The 19,556-nt window shown below is 46.8% G+C and overlaps 1 protein-coding gene across 1 annotated transcript in view; it reads left to right on the top strand.

The window, feature by feature from the left end:
* The first annotated feature begins 5,610 nt into the window (after positions 1–5,610).
* The window catches only part of LOC136548756 (pentatricopeptide repeat-containing protein At1g76280-like), a 20,430-nt gene continuing 6,484 nt past the window's right edge, over positions 5,611–19,556 (top strand). Inside the window, exons 1-9 of the mRNA XM_066540169.1 lie at positions 5,611–5,940; positions 6,024–6,078; positions 6,167–6,221; positions 6,622–6,812; positions 6,921–7,028; positions 7,771–7,953; positions 8,511–9,119; positions 15,248–15,343; positions 19,416–19,554. Of these exons, the coding sequence (XP_066396266.1) occupies positions 5,927–5,940; positions 6,024–6,078; positions 6,167–6,221; positions 6,622–6,812; positions 6,921–7,028; positions 7,771–7,953; positions 8,511–9,119; positions 15,248–15,343; positions 19,416–19,554 (1,450 nt within the window). The 5' untranslated portion in view covers positions 5,611–5,926. The remainder of the gene's footprint in view (positions 5,941–6,023; positions 6,079–6,166; positions 6,222–6,621; positions 6,813–6,920; positions 7,029–7,770; positions 7,954–8,510; positions 9,120–15,247; positions 15,344–19,415; positions 19,555–19,556) is intronic.

The raw sequence follows: 19,556 nt of genomic DNA, 5'->3' as shown, positions 1-19,556 counted from the left end.
CCTAGATTGAGGTGGTGAGTTCTACTTTAAGTTAGTTTTGGACATTATTTACTTATGGGTTTGTCATTCGTCCTTGTGGTGGATACTCTAGTAGAGGGCTCTGATAAAAACGGATAACCCTGCGCACATTAGAGTAGTAATCAATAGCAGACATAAGTTAGTTTTGGTCATTATTTACTTGCGGGTTCGTCGTTCGTCCTTGTGGCAGATACTCTAGTAGAGGGTTCTAATAAAAATGGATAACTCTGCGCACGCTAGAGTAGTAATCAATAGCATAGACATGGTGTCTAGGCTAGAGGCTACCTTCGTTTGCCTCATTCCCCACGGTTAAGGGGTAGGCGGTAGGTGGTGACGGCCCTGTCCGTCCCTCGTAACCCCCCACGTCCGGGTTCAGCATAGAGCCATAGGCCGACAATGCTTGGCAGACCAAGTGTTATTCGGTGTCCGAAATAAGTTTATAGTGACCAAAAATATTTTTACTTAGAAACACATGTATTTGTATGATCATCTGCTCATTTTAGCATAGCTATATAAGATAAGTCTGCTCTAGTTTAGGTATATTCTTTTATTCTTTATTCTTTCTTTTATCTTTATCCTTGAGATTGGCTTGAGTGTGTTTGTCACACTATCCAATATTTATCCTGTCTTACCCCTGTTATGAACTTTGGTCTATTATACAGTCATGTTATCTTGTCCATGACCCTACTAGAGACTTTTACACTATGCCTTCATTTGAGAAAATATAGATGAACGATACCCAAATACATCTGGATGAAATGCTATAACGATATATCTATGCCCTTGCGGAATATTTCTATATGTGTTCAGAAATATCGTCATGGCATTTCTAGTGACATTGCTAGGAAACACAAATCCTAGTAGTGGCACTAAGAAACACCAACACTCCCCACCAAAATTTAATTGTATTTTAAGTGTTTGGCAGGGCTCCGCGGAAGCTGAAAGTAAAGCTAGAGCTAGGAGCTGTGCCAAAGGGGCCCATACAAAGGCCCAATAAAATATTGTAGCCTAGCCCACTAGTTGTTTGTGTAGGTATATATTGTTCCTCCTCACACCTTAAACCTTGGGACCCAGCCACTTCAATTCTTTTCCTCGTCCCAACCACCAGGTGCCTAGAACCCGCTGCCCTAGACCCATCTGTTGATTAGTCTGGTGGGCATGGTGCGTCCCCTCTCCCTTCCTCTTCAACCGGCGGTAGCCCCAAGCAGGGCATAGGAGGACGTGGCGGAGGCCCCATCAGGATGGCTCGTCGGTGGCTGTCGACCCCTAGCACGTGCGGTCGTGGCACCTCCCTTCGGGCGGCGTATCTAAGTGGAGAGCAACGACGATGGCTGGCCCCACTAGCGCTTGCAGCACGCCACCTCCTGTCAATAGACGCATCCAAGCAGGAGAGTGGTGGTTGCGGCGGTCAGCCCCCCAAATTGCGTGAGTCAGCGCCAGGGCTCTACATGGATGCTCTGACCTCCATTGGATGCAGGGACGAGCACAAGCACGAGATGGAGCAGCGCGTGTGGCGAGGCACTCAACAATGACTCATTTTTTATTACTTTTTTTTTGGCTCTGTTGAACTTGTAAACCAATTAGTTTGGTTATAACATAGACCGAACCGAAATAACCAAAATCAAATTTCGTCAGTTCCTATTTTTACAAAGAAACTATTAGCTCCTGGTTCTGATGGAACCAAATTTCTAAAAAACCAAAGAACTAAACCGATGGTTAACCGAATGCCTACCCCAAACCATGGGAGCCTCATGAAGCTTGGATAAGGGCTGAGGAAGGAGGGGGAGAAGAGGATCCACGACAGTAGCCTTTTTTGACACCACTGTTGGCTGCCGCCATCGCTCATTGGTGAGCTGCAACGGCTAGCTGGAGCACATGTTTACTATAGCACCACAGTGTCAAATCATGGACTAATTAAGATTAATAGATTCGTCTCGTAAATTAGTCTCAATCTATGCAATTAGTTTTGTAATTAGTCTATATTTAATACTCTAAATTAATGTCCAACATCCGATGTGACATGGACTAAACTTTAGGAAACACCCCTTAGTCTTTTTGAAGTACTCATATAGATTAGATGACTTCCTCAATATCAATATAGGTGTGTGCGTGTGTTCTGCGATTTGAATAAAGAGACGTCTACATGCTCCCCCGTTCATAGTTTTATATAAAACTCTTTTGTTTGCTTTTTATATTGTTACCTTCCTTTACTACAGTTACATGCTCCCTGTTCCAAATAAGTGTAAGCATTTGAAATTTGTCCTAAAATACATATACTTTTAGGTATGATCCATTTAGCTTATGCTGAAATTTGGTTTATGCTAATGCTTATGCTGATTTATTGTGCGAGTAAAACATTGTTTCTTCACTAAAAAATACTGTTGTAGTATTGCTGTAGAACAAGGCTAAGTAGATTTTCTTTACTTTCTCTACACCTAAAGTGAATTTATTTTTGTTGAAATATAGCTTTTGATAGGTAAATATGTAATTTTCAAATAACGTTGATCTATTTAAGAAATCCTAGAAGTGCGTTTATTTTATAACAGATGGAGTACTCACATGTTGGCCTCTTTGTTTGGCAACAAGGTGTTCAACACACACACACACACACACACACACACACACACATATATATATATATATATATATATATATATATATATATATATATATATATATATATATATATATATATATATATATATATATGTTATACTTCACCGTAGCTGTCTCGTATTCTAATAAGTTACATATTTTTAATTTTGATCAAATATATATGTAAGAGAATATATTTATGGTGTATAATAAATATTATCAGATTAATTGTTGAATATTATTAGAGATGCATATGTTAATAATATTTTCAGATACAAACTTAACTACTAAATCTCTGTACTAAGGTTATTCACAGTGGAGGTTTATGTCCCAATTTTCAACACGCTCATATTTTAGAAAACAGTGCAGGAGAGTTTTCTTACTCCTATAAAACTTTTATCATCCCTCTTCATCAATATAGTGCCATATCAGCATATTTAATGACTATACTCTTATAAAACTCTCATAAAACTTTACTAAAATTGGCATAATAAAATGAAGGGTTATCGTCTACCCAACAACTAATGGCCCCGCTCGGTTGTGTTGCCGCCCAACTCCTCGTGCCTTTCAATTCGATCCGAATTCTCCCACTCATGCCATGTCGGGTGCTGACATCGATGCCAGCCCCGACGTCCTGGACCTAGATCGAGCGGCACCGGTGCAGATGACCATCATGCGTTGCAACGCGGACACGATTTTAGTTAAAAATGGATTAAGTCCACTTTTGGCCCTTAACTATTGTGTTGGTCTAATTTTAACCATCAACTATAAAACCGTCTAGTACCGGTACCACAACTGTCAAAATTGTTTACTTTTAGCACATGGGAGGGGCAAGGCTGTTTTGACCGATGTTGAACGGTTTTGACCACACCATGCTGGCGTTGACTGCCACGTAGGACGCTGGCCTGCATCTCAGCGACATGTGGGGCCCGCGCATCACCCACTCATTCCCTCCCTCACATCGAGCAGAGCGAGAGAGAATAAGAGAGAGAGAGAGCAGAGCGGCGGCGGTCGGTAGGTGGACGACAATGGTCTTGGCCGGACCGTCGTGGAGCCATTTCCACCCTCCAAACCGAAAACAGATTGCAATCCTAAGGCTAGGGTTACCCTCCACCCCCACCCCCACCCCCATCGTCTGATCTGATCCCTCACCGCCATGTCCCATCACGACGGCAGCAAGCCCTACCAGCCACGCTGGGGCTCGAGCGGCACCCGCAGCCGACGGACGAGATCGCCGCTCTGCCTCCCGCCGCCGTTGCTCCGTCGGTGGAGCACCTTATGGCGGCCGCCGCTGAGGCGGAGGTGTTGAACCGCTTCGCCACAGAGCCACATGTGCACGAGCAGGAGGCTAGGGAGGAAGAGGACGAGGACAAGGAGGAAGACGAGATGGAAGAGGAGGACGAGCAGCTCAACCCGATTTGGTGGCTCGGCACTGCGGTGGCTCGCGGCGCCCCTGCGGCTTCGACGTGAAGGGCTTCAGCGTCCGAGGAGGGGGCGACACTTGGCCTCGGGGTGACGGTGGCTCCATCGTCGGTGGCATGGTAGACGAGGATGGAGCCACACAAGCGAGCGGGCCAGGGCGGCGGCTCGTGGCATGCTCCTCAGCACCTACAAGATTTCCCCCTTCTTCCCCATGGGAGCTGAGCAGAATGCGCGCTCGGCACTGCCGATTCCGGCCAAGGGAAGAGCGCCCGATGGCGATGGAGCCTGCCTAGGGCCCTCGCGCACCCGCGTGACCATGAGGGCCGCCGGCTATGCCCGCGCGGTTTGGCGGCGGCGGTAGCTGGTGAGGTGGACCGCTCGCGGGCGACCCCCGCACCTCCCTCCTCCTTTCGACGGGGGTGGAGGCCTCAGCGGCCCCGACGCAGGCGGGGTGCTGGCGCGGCGGCCCTAGCCACTCCTGTCCAGGCCATCCCGGCGTCGGTTGAGGCCCCAGCGACCTTGTCATCTCTCGCCTGTAGCGCACGCCCAGGATCCCCTCGATTCGATCGCTTCCGCTACCTCGGGTTCTCGGCGGCTGCGCTTCCTCTTCCTCTTCTTGTCGGCCACCTTTCTCATTGTCTCCATGTCGGTCGTCGCCAGACCTTTGTTGAGACGACGCAACATTGGGCTAGGGTGCGAGATGCCGGATTCATCAGTTTGCGCCCGCCTTGAGCTGAGTCGTTCCTCCATGGCTAGCCGCAAGTGATGTTGGCATGGATTGCGTCGATGATGGCGGTGGCTAAGAGGCGTCGTTCTCGGCTGGATGAACGCCGCCGTGATTTACAGCCGAAATCCATGGCGTCTGTACCTCGCTCTCCCGCAGCAATGGAACAGCGGCGCGAACGGAGGCCGAGTCGCTGTAGAAGACGTGCGCGCTCCGTGGCCGAGGGGGGCGCGGCGGTGGCGCGGGCACGGGAGTCGCTGGAGAAGAGAGAGGCGCAGACGCAGGAGTCGCTAGAGAAGAGAAAGGCGCGGCGGCCGCGGTGCGGGAGCTGACCGATGGCAGAGCGTCGCCAGCGCCGAGTGCCTTGGCGTGGTCGTCGAGCAGCAACCCGGCGGCGACAGCCCCTGTCTTTGCGGGAGCTCCATGGTGAGCTTGGTCTAGCGTAGGGAGGCGACTGTCGCGCGTAGCCTGCTCGTGCGCCACCGCCGCAGCCTGCTGGCGTGCCATCGCTGTAGCCAGCTCGCCGCCGTTGTCTCCTTCACGCACGTAGGAACGGAAGGAAAGAGAGGGCTAGCGTGGCATGGTCAAATCCGCTCCACGTTAGACAAAACAGCCCTGCCCGCGTCCAGGTGCTAAAAGTGAACGATTTTGACAGTTGTGGTAGCAGCATTATACGGTTTTGTAGTGGATGATCAAAATTAGACGAACCCAATAATTAAGGGGCCAAAAATAGACTTGATAAAAAAAAAATCAACGGCAGAAAACATATGTGTCTCTATTTTGGACGGTCGAGGGAGTACGCACCGCCCAGATTCGTGAAAGGCCGATGTCCCATCTAACGGCGCCGGCTGCCCATCCGCAAGACCGCGAGTCCACACGAGCTCTTTTGCCCCCAGCCCCCACACCAAAACCCTTCCGCTAATCCGCCGCGTCGCCCCCGGCCGGCTGCAGCATCTCCAAACCCTCGTCGGCCCCCGCCGGCGGCAGCATCTCCAAACCCCTCGGCGCCGGTCTCGCTCTCGTCAGCCTCCACTTTGTAGGCTGCGCGGTGTATACCGCTTCCACCTCCCACGCTTCCTCCGCGCCACCTCGATCTGTGCGGCGGCGAACCCAGAGATCGTCGCCCCGCCCGCCGGCGAAAGGCGCCCCCCCTCTTCGCTGCCTGCGATGCAGAGGATACTGTAAGCGAGCTATCCAAGGAATGAATGATTCGGGCTGGTCACGTGGTGTTCTCACAATCATCTTCCGTTTCCGTGTCATTTAGATCGAGGGCCGCTCGCCGGTGCACGAACTCCTCGGCGGCGTTCAAATCCCCTCACGTAATATGCAGGATTTCTTCCTGTACGCTCCATGTTGTTTCGTTTATTTCCGTGTGGGTTAGATGCTAATAATACTGATTTCTTGCAGGCGCAGGCCAATGCAGCAGGTGTTCACTCTGAAGACGCCCCAACTTGTTCAAACAGTAAGCGTACTTTCAATTATTTTGGTTTCGTTATTGGTTTGTATGAATGTTGTAGTTGGTTTCATGTTTGGATATGCTTGTATGATTATTAATCTGGAAATGGTACGAACAATTCAGATGAACGTTGTCAGTGTACGGAAAAACGGTTTAATTTGTTTATATGCCTATATATTTGATGCTTTGTCTTTGCCTGCGTAGCATATGGGTTTTTGTTCCTCGAGGCTTGGCTCACTGCCTGGTATAACTGATTGTTCTCTGCCTACAGCAAGTTTCACTTTGATATACCATGCTTGCTTCATCTTATCATGGTCTCCGAGCTGAATATTACCCTCAGTTAGCAGAATTTTTGTACGTGAATTTTGTGCGTATCAGTATGTAAACAATGTTACAGTGATTACAGAGTATGATGATTTTACATGGAAGACTAGTTTTGTTAGACCCATGCAATCAGAAGTTGTCAATGCTCTCCGTAGAGGTGACCGGCAGCGAGCATCGTTGATTCTTTCGAACTTTCATCACACCAAGGAAGCACTGACCAAGGAAGATTTTTCTTATATATTGGAGTATTGTGCAGAGGCACCTGATCCTTTGGTAAGTCTACTGTTAAATGCATGTTTTTTTTTTCTTTTTTACCACAGCATGACTTTGATACAGTCATTTTGATTAGAACTCCATTTGGAGCTTTTCCATTATTTCTAGTTTGTTATGGAAACTTTGGAACTCATGGAGGAGAAGGCCATTGGCATGAGTAAAAGTATCTACAGATATGTCATTAGAGCTCTGAGCAGAGGGGGATATGCGAAGGAGGTACGTAGTACTTCTCTTTTCTCAAGCTAATAGCAATATTAGTAGCACATCATATTCTTTTGTTAAAGATAAACAGACCGCAAGATCATGGCAAAGCTTCCATTTCCTTGTGATACTAGCTTGGATGTTTGGTCCAAATGCCATAAATGATGCACCATAGATAACAGACCCATGTTCGGGGTACTGGTTGAGTGGGTCCGTTATATTCGACTTGTCCTTGCTAGCCCAGCTTGGGATTTAAAGGCTTTATTGTTGCTGCTTCTGTTGTTGTCATGCCGCCCTTTTGTGCAAGGGTATGGCTACAAATATTTGCCCGCGCACTGATAGCTTGCAGGGAACTTCTCTGTGTATTTTTAAATTTTCATTTGTAAGAGAGGTGAATTGGAAAGTTAGTTGTAAATTCTGCTGCTCAAGTGTCTCATAAAATTATTAAACAAACATAACGCTGGTTTATGGAAAAAATAAGCATACTGCACACTGTATTACCATTTGAAATACAAGATAGACAGGCTTAATCACATGCTTGTCTACACATTTAAAAGATTTTGACCCTTTTTAATGTGTTACTTTGATGAGTTGATGCGTATTGGGGTAAGTTTATTACTATTTTTTCTTCTTTTAACACAAATTCTGCGTGATCCAGTGGAATTTAATTTCTTTTATGTGTGCTGTATGTTTGACAGCTTAATGAATAGTTTAGCTCCATGCAGTCTGCAAGTTCAGAATCTTCTTTCCTATATAGGCACTTCACTGGCTGGCTCTTCTCGGGGAGAAAGAAAGCACTCATGCCACTATACCGATTTTTAATATCTTTCTAAATGCCTGTGGAAGTAGAGAAAATCTGAAGGATGCTGAATGCTGTCTTGAGATACTGGAAAATCTTTTTCTTGGGAAGTCTGAAATAACATACTGTGAGCTTTTGAAGGTTTGTACGAAGAAATGTTCTTTCTTATATGCCCATTTAATATCAACTCACCTGACTTTTCTGTTGTGGCCGCAAGCCTACTTTCATATCAAATTGTTCATCATATATTCCTTCCTCCTTGGTCCATTTTTAAAAAATACTAACATGCTGCTGCCTAAGTAGTTCCCTTTTCGCATATTGTTTTATCTGTGTGGCTTTCACCTCATCCTGAATAAATCAGTATAAAATGACTGTAAATCCATAGTATTTCCTTAATCATTTTTTTCTTAGTATTGTTACTGATCCAATTTTAGTTTACTCATGCGAAAATTCTCGTGCCCTTTTATTTTGTGTTTTTTTCATGAAACACTACATTTATATATGCAGTAGCCATCACTATATATTTATGTACCGTGGTCGTTGGAAGACATACTTGTCCTTACATGCTAATAGAACTAATGTTGTGACAGCTTGCTTGTTTGATTTTTTTCAGCCTGAATGTTCATTCTAGCATAATTAATTCATTTTTATATAATACTGTGGCAGCTTCGCTTATTAGTATGTTTTGTGTTTTTTAGCTTGCAGTGTTACAGGGAAATTTGCCTGCAACTTATGATATCTGGAAGGACTGCTGTAGGTATTATAGCCCAAGCATTATCACGCAAAGGAGACTTATAAGGGCTTTAACTGCGCTAGGTGACCTTCAATCTGCATATCACATCTTGCAGCATATGGTAGCCCTTGCTGCACGAAGCTCTGACTATCTGAGGGTGTCTTCTAAAAGAAGATACCAGTCATCGAGACTAGACATTCCTGTACCTGCTTTGAATGAATTTGAAGATCTCACCCTGCCATCATGTCAAGGGAAGCTGGCTACTGGCGAACATTTGGTTGATGCTCAGCCTGAGCTATTTGAGGAGAAAACTCGGTCAGGTCTGCATTCCATTTCATACACCATCCACTATATTAGTGTAGTCATCATCCCAATGAGATATATAAAACTTATTTTGTTTCAGCTTTGTTCAGGCAACAATCTTTCTTATAAGGTTGGAGTAGATGGTGTTGCAAATACATTGAAGTCTGCACCAAGTGCAGTAAAACAAATTTTGAGATGGGCGTTCAACGATGTTTTGCATGCATGTGTACAGTTTAACAACTGTCAGTTAGCTGAGCATTTATTTACAGAGGTAACGAATATATACACCTATATTCCAGTCTATATATGCAATCTATGCGTTGAACTTAACCTTAAATATTTCTCTGAAACTTTGAACATTTCTATCTTTTAGATGGTAGAAATTCCGTGTGGCAACATTGCATTTGCTAACTTGTTTGGTTCCTCTGCTGCACTGTGTTTGATCTTAGGATAGGAGGGGTGCTATTTCGTTGATGCAGGATAGCAACCTTGCTTACTGGACATTTATTTTTTCTAACTTTGTGTTTGATTTTGTTAGGTGTATATGTAATTTCCTCTTTGTATAAGGATCTTTATGCATTCTTGCCTATGTACATATTTGGGCTTTAGCCCTTCTTCTCAATACAAGCACAGTTCCAAACATGGGATAGAGCCAGCTTCTAGGGTCCACCTGTTGTTCGTCGCCACTGCATGGCCAGTGTGGTTCCTCCAGCCTGCCATCGCCCCGCTGTTCCCGCTGTGCCGGCTGATGCAGGGAGGTAGCAGACACGTCCGTCTCGTTGCGGCGCTGTGCTGCGCTGCCCATCTGTGCTTTGAGGGGGTGGGGGTCGGGGGTGAAGGGGAATGTGTATGATGATGACATGGCCTCCTACAGGTCTTAGTTTGCAGCATACTGGACTTGGTTAGATGAGGATGCCTGTGCAGGTGCTGTTCTCACTGCTAGTATGGAGGAGCATTTAGCTGCAGATATTATTCAGTTTGACCATGCATCCTCAGATGTGGACTTTTCTTTGTTAGCGTTACGAGCCTTCTGGTCACTCCACCTACATTGCGGCTTTATGGCAGGAGCAGTTGTTGCAGCAGGGTGATGCCACTGTTCAGGAGTTCTTTAACCAGCTATCGGCATGTTGTGAGCTTGACACTCTTGGTCCTTAGTTGTCCGTTGCCACTTGTGAACCTTGTTCGAAGCATCAGACTCACCTTGAGCTTTGGTGTACCTATGACTTTCTGACTCGTTTTTGTGCAGAGTTTGAGCCTCTTCGTGCTCAGTTACTTGCTCGTGAGCCCTGTGTGTCCCTGATGGAGGCTCTGCTGTTCATAATGGGGAGACCCGTCTTCGGTCTGCTGGTTTGCTTCAGTCAGCCTGCTTGTTTATCTTGGTGGTTCGTTCAGCCTGCTTGTTTGTCTTGGCTGTTCGTTCTATACCTTTTGGCTTTATTGCCACTCCGCCCACAGTGCCCTTTTCAGTGGCATCCTCTCTGAGGAGTGGTGGCACTGGTGGGCCTCACTGTAGAAAGAAGGCTCACTCTTGCTGAGGTGGTTGTTCCTCATAGAGTATTGGCAGTGATCCTACTAATAGCTTGCTGCTTCTTTCCACATGACCCCTGATCGTACCAGTCTTTCTTCTATTTGTACTTCTATTCCTATTACTGTTCAGACCACTGACGGCTCATCTCTTTCTGTTGCCGGACATGGCACTCAATTGTCCTCTTTTCATGTTCCTAGTGTCTCTTATGTTCCCAATCTGATCATGCAGCTAACACTCAATGTATCCTTGGACCAGTGCCAGGGCTGTAAGCTAGGCAAAAAGAGCTTCCATATCATTCTAGTGGGCTAGTTTCGAAGTGTCCCTTTGATGTTATTCACTCTATGTGTGGCAGTGTGGGATTCAGCAGCCTTTGTTTAGAAAGGGGGCCATCATTACTATATTATATTTGTAGATGATTTCTCTCGATTCACCTGGGTTTACTTCAAGAAACATTGTAGTGAGACTTTATCCATCTATAAGACTCTCGCCAAGATGATCCGTACTCAGTTTGAGACTTCTATTCGTGTTTTTCATGTTGACTCTGTTGGGGAGTATCTTTCGGGTGCTCAACGGTAGTTCCTATTTGAGCAGGGCACTCTTCCTCAGTTCTCTTGTGTTAGCATGTTTACTGCTTTCTTTAATACTAGCTGACTGCCTAGGAACCTCCCCTGGCTGTCACTTACTTACTCCCCCTCTTTACTGCTAGTATTTACTTCTCCTTTTGCTGCTAGACGGCTGAGGCCTGGCAATCTTCCCTGGCTGTCGCTTGTGTGCTTCCCCCCCTCTCTCTTGTGTTAGTCTAGCTCCTATATAAATCCCTGTAATTTGGTTTACTCAATATGAATGAATACAAGGGATAGTTCATCCTCTATCATGGTATTGGAGCAACAAGAACATTATTAAGATGAAAGGTTCCTGGAAGGACAGCATCACCCGTAGCTGTCACAGGAAGAGTGGAACCGTTTCCAACAACAATGGATGTCAAGAATGCCTTCCTCCATGGCACCCTCTCCAAGACTGTCTATTGCTGCCAACCCACTGGATTTATTGACACTGCTCTTCCTGATCATGTTTGCCGTCTCAACAGGTCTCTGTATGGTCTGAAGCAGACACCTCGCACTTGGTACAGCCGGTTTGCCACCTACCTCTTGTCTCTCGGGTTTGTTGAAGCAAACGACACCTCTCTGTTCATTTACCACCGAGGCAATGAGATTGTTTACCTACTACTCTATGTGGATGACATTGTTCTGACTGCCTCCAGTGCTTCTCTCCTCCGCCGCACTAGCACTGCCTTGCAACAAGAATTCTCCATGAAAAACTTTGGTCCTTTGCATCATTTTTTGGGCATTTCAGTCACGCAACATTCAGGTGGTCTCTTCCTGTCACAACAGCAGTACACCATTGACATCCTCAAACGTGCTGGTATGATGGATTGCAAACCGTGTAGCACGCCTGTGGACACTCATGCTAAAGTTTCTGCTACTGAAGGTGCTCCTGTCACTGATCCTACCCACTGTCGCAGTTCTTACAGGAGCCCTGCAGCACCTTACTTTCACAAGACCAGACATTGCTTATGCTGTTCAACAAGTATGCCTTCACATGCATGATCCTCGCGAACCTCACTTGTCTGCTGTTAAGAGGATTCTCTGCTATCTTCAGGGAACTCTCAGCCATGGCCTGCACCTTCAGCCCTCCACTCACTGAACTTGTGGTCTATACTGATGCTGATTGGGCTGGGTGTCCCAACACTCGCCGCTCCACTTCAGGCTATGCTGTGTTTCTTGGCGCCAATCTGGTTTCTTGGTCTTCAAAACGCCAAAACACAGTCTCTGTGGCCAATGGAGTTGCCGAAACTTGCTGGCTCCGCCAACTTCTACAGGAATTGCATGCTCCACTGCCTTGGAGCACACTGGTCTACTGCGACAATGTTAGTGCAGTATACTTGTCCACCAATCCCGTACAACATCAACGCACGAAGCATGTTGAGATTGATCTCCACTTCGTTCGTGAACGGGTCGCCATTGGTGATGTTTGGGTTCTTCACGTACCAACGACGTCCTAGTTTGCTGACATCTTCACCAAGGGTCTTCCCACCTCCGTGTTCCAAGATTTTCGCTCTAGCCTTCATATCAGCGAGCCCGCCGATTCGACTGCGGGGGGGGGGGGGGGGGGGGGGGGGGGGTTAGCATGTTTACTGCTTCCTTTATTACTAGCTGACTGCCTAGGAACCTCCCCTGGCTGTCACTTACTTACTCCCCCTCTTTACTGCTAGTATTTACTTCTCCTTTTGCTGCTGGACGGCTGATGCCTGGGAATCTTCCCTGGCTGTCGCCTGTGTGCTTCCCCCTCTCTCTCTTGTGTTAGTCTAGCTCCTATATAATCCCTGTAATTTGGTTTACTCAATATGAATGAATACAAGGGATAGTTCATCCTCTATCATCTTGCCTTGGTGCTCACGCACAGAATGGTGTGCTGAGTGTAAGCATTGTCATATTCTTAAGACTGTTCGTGCTCTTATTATTGTTTCTTCTGTTCCACCTCACTTTTGGCCTGCTACTGTGTCTACTGCCACTTATTTGATTAACATTCAGCCTTCCTGTGCCTTTCATGGTGGAATCCCATATGAGCACGTCTGGGGCAAGACACCTGATTACTCAAGTCTTCGCCTTTTTGGTTGTTTGTGCTATGTTCTTGCACCCCATGAGCGCACTATATTGGGTGTTTTCATGGGCTATAGTGCTGAGCAGAAGGGGTATCGTTGTTGGGATCCTGTTGCTCGTCGCATGCGGATTTCTCATAATGTTACTTCTGATGAGTCTCGCCCTTTCTACCCTCGTCTCTCTGATGTTTCAGCAACCGCTGTTGTTAAGCCCCTTTCTTTTCACCTCATTCTCCCACTGTCCTACTATTGCGCCTTCTCCCCAGCCATTTTTACCGACTCCTCTTGGGACCATTTATGGTTCCGATCCGCCTGTGATCCACTCCTGCAGCCATCTCCAACGTATCGAGGGTCCTTTGCCTCTTGTTATGCCATCTTTGGATGTGATTCCTGCTAAGCTACCTTCTGCTGAGGATCTTTCTTCTCAGCCATCCTCTCGTTATAACCTTCGGGATCGTGGGTCGCTCAAGCCTGCAGACCATTATGGTTATCGTGATGCCATTTGTCATCCATAAGCGATGACCAAGGAGATCACTGCTCTTGAGAGCACTGGCACATGTGATCTTGTTCCTCTTTCTTCTCATGTTCGTCCCATCATGTGCAAGTGGGTTTATAAGATAAAGACTTGCTCTGATGGCTCTCTTGAGCGTTATAAGGCTCGTCTTGTAGCCCATGGCTCTCAGCAGGAGCACAAGCGTGACTCTGATGAGACTTTTGCCCCTATGGCTCACATGACCACTGTCGAAGTCTTCTTGCTGTGGCCTCTATTTGTGCATGGTCTATCTCTCAACTTGATGTGAAGAATGCCTTCCTTAATGGTGAACTGCATGAGGAGGTGTATATGCAGCCACCCCCTGGGTACTCTGTTCCTGAGGGCATGGTTTGTCGTCCTTACCATTCTCTTTATGGCCTCATGCTTGGTTTCAGTGCTTTGCCTCTATGGTCACTATTGCTGGTTTCTCTCCTAGCACTCATGATCCTTCCTTGTTTATCCATACTTCATCTTGTGGCTAGACCCTTATTGTCCTATATGTTGACCCTCTTCGTTACTTTCTTGGGATTGAGGTCTCTTCCTCTTCCGAGGCTTTTATCTGTCTCAAGAAAAGTACATTCATGATCTTCTGATCGTTCTTCTCTCACTGATCAGCGCACTGTAGAAACGCCCATGGAGCTTAATCTTCATCTTCTCCCCATTGACGGTGAGCCTCTTGCTGATCCCTTACTGCTACATTGTTGGGAGGCCTGCCCATTTCAGTCAGTTTGTTTCTGCTCCAACTCAGCTCCAATATAGTCATCTCCTTCCTTTTTTGCATTAATCTGTGGAACCATTTCTCGTCGTATGTTCTTTCTACGCTCTAGCTCTCTCCAGCTCCAAGCGTACTCTGATGCTACTTGGGCTAGTGACTCCTCCGATCGTCACACTCTTTCTGCCTACTGTTTTTTTCTTGGTGGCTCGCTCATTGCTTGGAAGACAACTAAGAAGCAAACAACTGTTTCTCGTTCTAGTGCTGTAGTGCAAAGGCTGAGTTGCGAGCTATGGCCCTTGCTACTGCAGAGTTTACTTGGCTATGGTGGTTACTTGAGATTTTGGTGTCTCTATTTCTGTGCCAACACCTCTTCTGTTTGACAGTACTGGTGCTCAGCATTGCTCGCGATCTGGTGAAGCATGGGCTCACTAAGCATATTGGTGTTGATGCTTCTTGCACTCAGGCACAGGTGCAAGATGGTGTTGTTGCACTAAGCTTTGTGCCCTTACAGCTTCTGTTGGCCGACTTCTTCATGAAGGCTCAGACAAGAGCCCAACACTGTTTCTATTTATCCAAACTCAGTTTGGATTGATCCACCCTGAGTTTGAGGGGTGTGGGGGGTGGGGGTGGGGGGTAGGTGTTTATGTATTTTCCTCTTTGTTTAAGGGTCTTTATGCATTCCTGCCTATGTACATATTTGGGCTTTAGCCCTTTTTTCCAACACAAGCACAGTTCCAAACAGATTTCACCTACTTAAGATGGACACCAACATAGACCATGAAATCTATTTGAACCATTACTCTTCAAACAATTTTGGTCCTGCAGAGAAATTTGATTCTGAATTTTGATGAATTCTTCGTAATTTTGTTAAGTGTCATTAGTGTAAAAGGTAATGGATAGGGGAATATTTACAAAAATTCTCATATGTTTACAAACTGTATTGGTAATTTGATGTTTCTTTGCAGATGCAAAAAATTGGATTGCAACCATCAAATTTTACATATGACGGCTTTGTTAAGACTGTGATAGCTGGGAAAGGAATTGCATATGCCAACAAAGTGGTATGCTGCCAGCAGCTTTGCTGTTTATGATCCTGTAGCCTGAAAGGACATCTCACTAAATTGATGATGACATACACCATTTTTTTTAATTTTTAATGAAACCAATTAGTTGTATTGCTCTGATTTCCATTAGGCCATGTTCGGTTGGAGGGGATTGAATCCCCAAGTGGAACCAATCCAGAGAGGAATTGAGTGGATCCCCTCCCTTGTCACACAAACCCCTTGAGGATTAAATTCCTTCTTTCCCATTCTCACTCTCCGTCCAAATGGTGTTCGGTTAATCCCTCTTTTCTTTCCCTGTTCAGTTGTATTAGGTCGTCAAGCACAGTTCCAGCTCTTTTACATAGATATACATACATCTTACTGTTAATACATGCATGACAAATGTACGGATAAAGCATTAGATGATGAGAATATGGACCTAGCTAGACAATGAACTGAACATGACGAGAACATGACATGGATCTATGGATCTAGACAATAAGCTCATAAATAAAATGTTACAAGTCTCAAAAGACTAGTACGTCTCAAAAGAACTGAACATGACGAGAGACATGGATCCTCGTCATGGATCTAGACAATGATACATTTCGCTATTTGGCAGAACAGCAGTGTACAGAACAACACCCTTCACCTTGTCAACCTCTTTTCGCAACAACTAGTCCAGTACATGCCTGCCAACAAAAGAATTAGGGTCCCAAAGAATTATTAGTTTCTGGCACAAATTGTCACATATGGGGATGAAAAAAATAATATGCAATCATATAATATACTTCCTCCGTTCCAAATTATAAGTCGCTTTGACTCTTTGGTACATCCATTTACTATGTATCTAGACATAACATATTTCTAGATACATAGAAAAATGGATGTTCCAAAAAAGTTAAAGCGATTATAATTTGGAACGGAGGGAGGAGTAATTAAACAATATGAAATTGAAGTATGACTGTATGAGACATGTTTGCCTCAATGCAACCAAACACTAAAAAGATACAGTTACACTGACACAAAATTGCAATTATGGCCATTGTCCTCTTTTCAGAGGTTAAGGCAAACAAATCGAAACATCATTTATACATTCAGTGGCACTATGGTTAAACAAATATTAAGATAACTCGACACTATATAGGGCGTGTTTGGGAGAGCGTTCGCTCAGCTTCTGAGCAAGATAAGCCAAAAAGCCCGCACAAACGCCTTGCGTTACGAGCCTGCCAGCGAACACGCTTCCGCGACTGACCGTCGCCCGCAATGCTTCCCAAATCGCGAGCTCCACCCCGCTTTTCCAAATCGCGCAGGATTTTCCTCTCCCTGCCCCTCAGACCCGAGGCCCTCCCTCCTCTCCCCAGCACGCGCCCCCCGGCGGGACCGAGGCGGGCACGCGCACCCGGCGACCGCGACCGAGGCGGGTCCCTGGCGGGCGCGCGGGCCCGTCCCCCTCCTCCGGCAGCGCACGGGGCCCGTCCCCCCTCCTCCGGCAGTGGCGCGCGGGGCCCGTCCCCTCCTCCGGCAGATCCGGCTCCGGTGCGCGGATCCAGCACGGGAGCGGCGGATCGAGGCGGGCACGCGGCACCCCGGCGGGACCGAGGCGGGCACGCGGCACCCCCGGCGACCGCACGAGGGCGGGTCCTCCTGGCGGGCGCGCGGGGGCCCGTCCCCCTTCTCCGGCAGCGCACGGGGCCCGTCCGCCTCCTCCGGCAGTGGCGCGCGGGGCCCGTCCCCCTCCTCCGGCAGATCCGGCTCCGGTGCAGCGGATCCAGCACGGGAGCGGCGGATCCGACTCCGGCGCGGCAGATCCGGCACGGGAGCGTCGGATTCGACTCCGCGACGGTCCTCACCTCCTCTTCTCTCTGGCTCGCCTCGCCTCCCCTCCCCTCCCCTCCGCCGGATCTGAAGGAAGGGCGCCGTCGGCCCTCTCCCTCCCTCGGCCGGCACCACCCCTTGAAGCACCGCCGGTTCCTTGCCGGGGGGAAGATGATGGTTGCCGCCCTGCCCACGCCGTGCTGGAAGGCAAGGAGCAGGAGGAGGAAGAGGAAGAGGACGAGGGGAGCCAGCAAGGTCTCTGTGTGTGTGGGGGGGGGGGGTGGGGGGGGGGGGGTAGGGTAGATAGGTCAATTTACACTCTAGAAACAGATAATCATCCAGAAATAATCAGGGACAGCCAAACGCCAGTTTATTCCAGATAGCAGATTCTCCAGATCGTGACTTATCAGATAAGCCTGCTCAGCTTACATAAGCGAGACTCAGAAAAGCTCTCCCAACAAACACGCCATAGAGAGCAATCACAATCGGCATTCGGAAATCACCACACAAACAGCTTCAGAAGCATGCAGAACTAGTAGTACTGAAACCAGTGTCTGGCTGTCTGCAAGATATGTGACAACAAAAAGTAGAAGAATGAAGAGTAGACAGATAGGCTGAAAGAACTTTACTCCCCCTCTTCATAATAGACCATGCCTAATCAATTCCAAGGGTATGCTGACATGCCAACAATTAAAATTCATGAGTAAACTTACTATCCGTTAATTTAGAACTCCATGCAGCTCTTTTTAATAAAAATGCCAAGAAAAAATATGTTTAAAGCTGAGTAATAGCTAGAATAAAACATGAACTGGTCAGACATGCATACTAATGATTATTTTGTAGATTCAGCAATCTAGATTGGTTTGGTTGGTTGCACACTAGTTTGCTTGAGACTTGGGGAGATGTCTGGTAACTCAAACATAGTAATAGTCTAACAGAGATCGCTAGAAGCAAAAAGGAGAAAAGCCATTGAAATCGAAACATTATGGTTAATCGTGATAGCTTGATGCATAGGCTGCATGCTGATGCATTAACATTCAATGATGAACTGATGCATAAACTGAATATTCATTATGTTGCAAGCTCTCATACAAACAATGCCTATGCCTACTGTTCTAGCTTGTGTAATTATGAGATTCATACTGAAAATTCACAAGTAGAAGCGCTCGTAATAGTCAGAGGATGAAAATAGAATTCACAAATTGAGTTTTCCTTGCCGGTGTTTTATGAAAATAATGAATAAACCAATTAATCTCTCTCGCGGATAAAATAACCGAGCTGGATCGAAAAAGCGTTCATAGACTGACCGCTGAACTAGGTAGAACGGAGACAGACAGAACATTGCCTCACTGGTCAATGCGGAGGTTGCCCGGTGTGCTTTGTCAACTCAAGAACCCCCCTACAGCATGGAAGAGGTGAGGGGAAACTTACAGGCGAGAAGGTGGCTACCTGAGGGGACGGCCACCGCCGTGAAGATCGCCGTGTTGCCGTTGTCGAAGCCTCCAAATCTTGCCACCACCGAGATGCCGTTGTACCTCGCCTCCGCGGCGATGCTTCCCCTCGGCGCTCGTGGCCGACCGTCCCCTGAAGCGCTCCAGCCGTCGCGAGCCCTCCGCAACGATGCGAGGACCTAGCGACCTGGCAGCGGGTTGTGCGCTCGCCTCCGTGGGGAATTGTTCCGTGACTCATGCGGAGTGTGTGGAAACCAGGTTAGGGTGGAGGGTAATCGCCTGGAATAGGACGGGGCCGAATCCTCGGGTCGGCTAACCAAACGCCACTTTCACTAGTGAGCCGGGCTTGAATCTGCTTCGGAGCATCCCTGTGGATTGGGCCGGGATCCCCGCGGGGAATGGCCTAACCGAACAAGGCCTTAAAGTAGATTGAGACTCTGTCCGATTATTATTAAGAATACTGCAATGTTAAGAATATTTTTACCTACTCTCCTCAAAAGCCACTATGCAAAATTGAGCTATACCTGTAATATTGCTATTATGTCCTCTAACTATGGTCCATTTTACTTGCTTAAGACATCGTTGGTCTTGAGTGTGCATGTCTGGTATTACATTTTCTATATGTCAACAAAACAATAAAACTATAATATAGCAGCACTTTAATATTACATTATCACTTTTACGCGACAAATTTAAATACTTTTACATGTATTGAAAATTTGAAAGGTTTGACTTCACAGTCCACATATCCGGACAATATCAATTTTATTTGGAGATAGCATTATTTTCTCACGTATATCTTATATTCATATGTTTTCCAGATTAAAGCCATGGAGAGAAGGGGCATTGGACTTTACAGTGATACACTTGCTGCTCTCTCAGTAGGTCATAGCAATAGTTCACAGTTGGATTTGGCTGAGGAACTTTTGGAAAGAATTTCAGAGATAAAACCAAAGCATCTT

The sequence above is a fragment of the Miscanthus floridulus genome, chromosome 4 (genome assembly GCF_019320115.1).
Source record: "Miscanthus floridulus cultivar M001 chromosome 4, ASM1932011v1, whole genome shotgun sequence".
In the NCBI taxonomy this organism is placed as follows: Eukaryota; Viridiplantae; Streptophyta; class Magnoliopsida; order Poales; family Poaceae; genus Miscanthus; species Miscanthus floridulus.
Note: the sequence above shows the minus strand (reverse complement) of the source record. Positions and strands in the feature narration are given on the sequence as shown.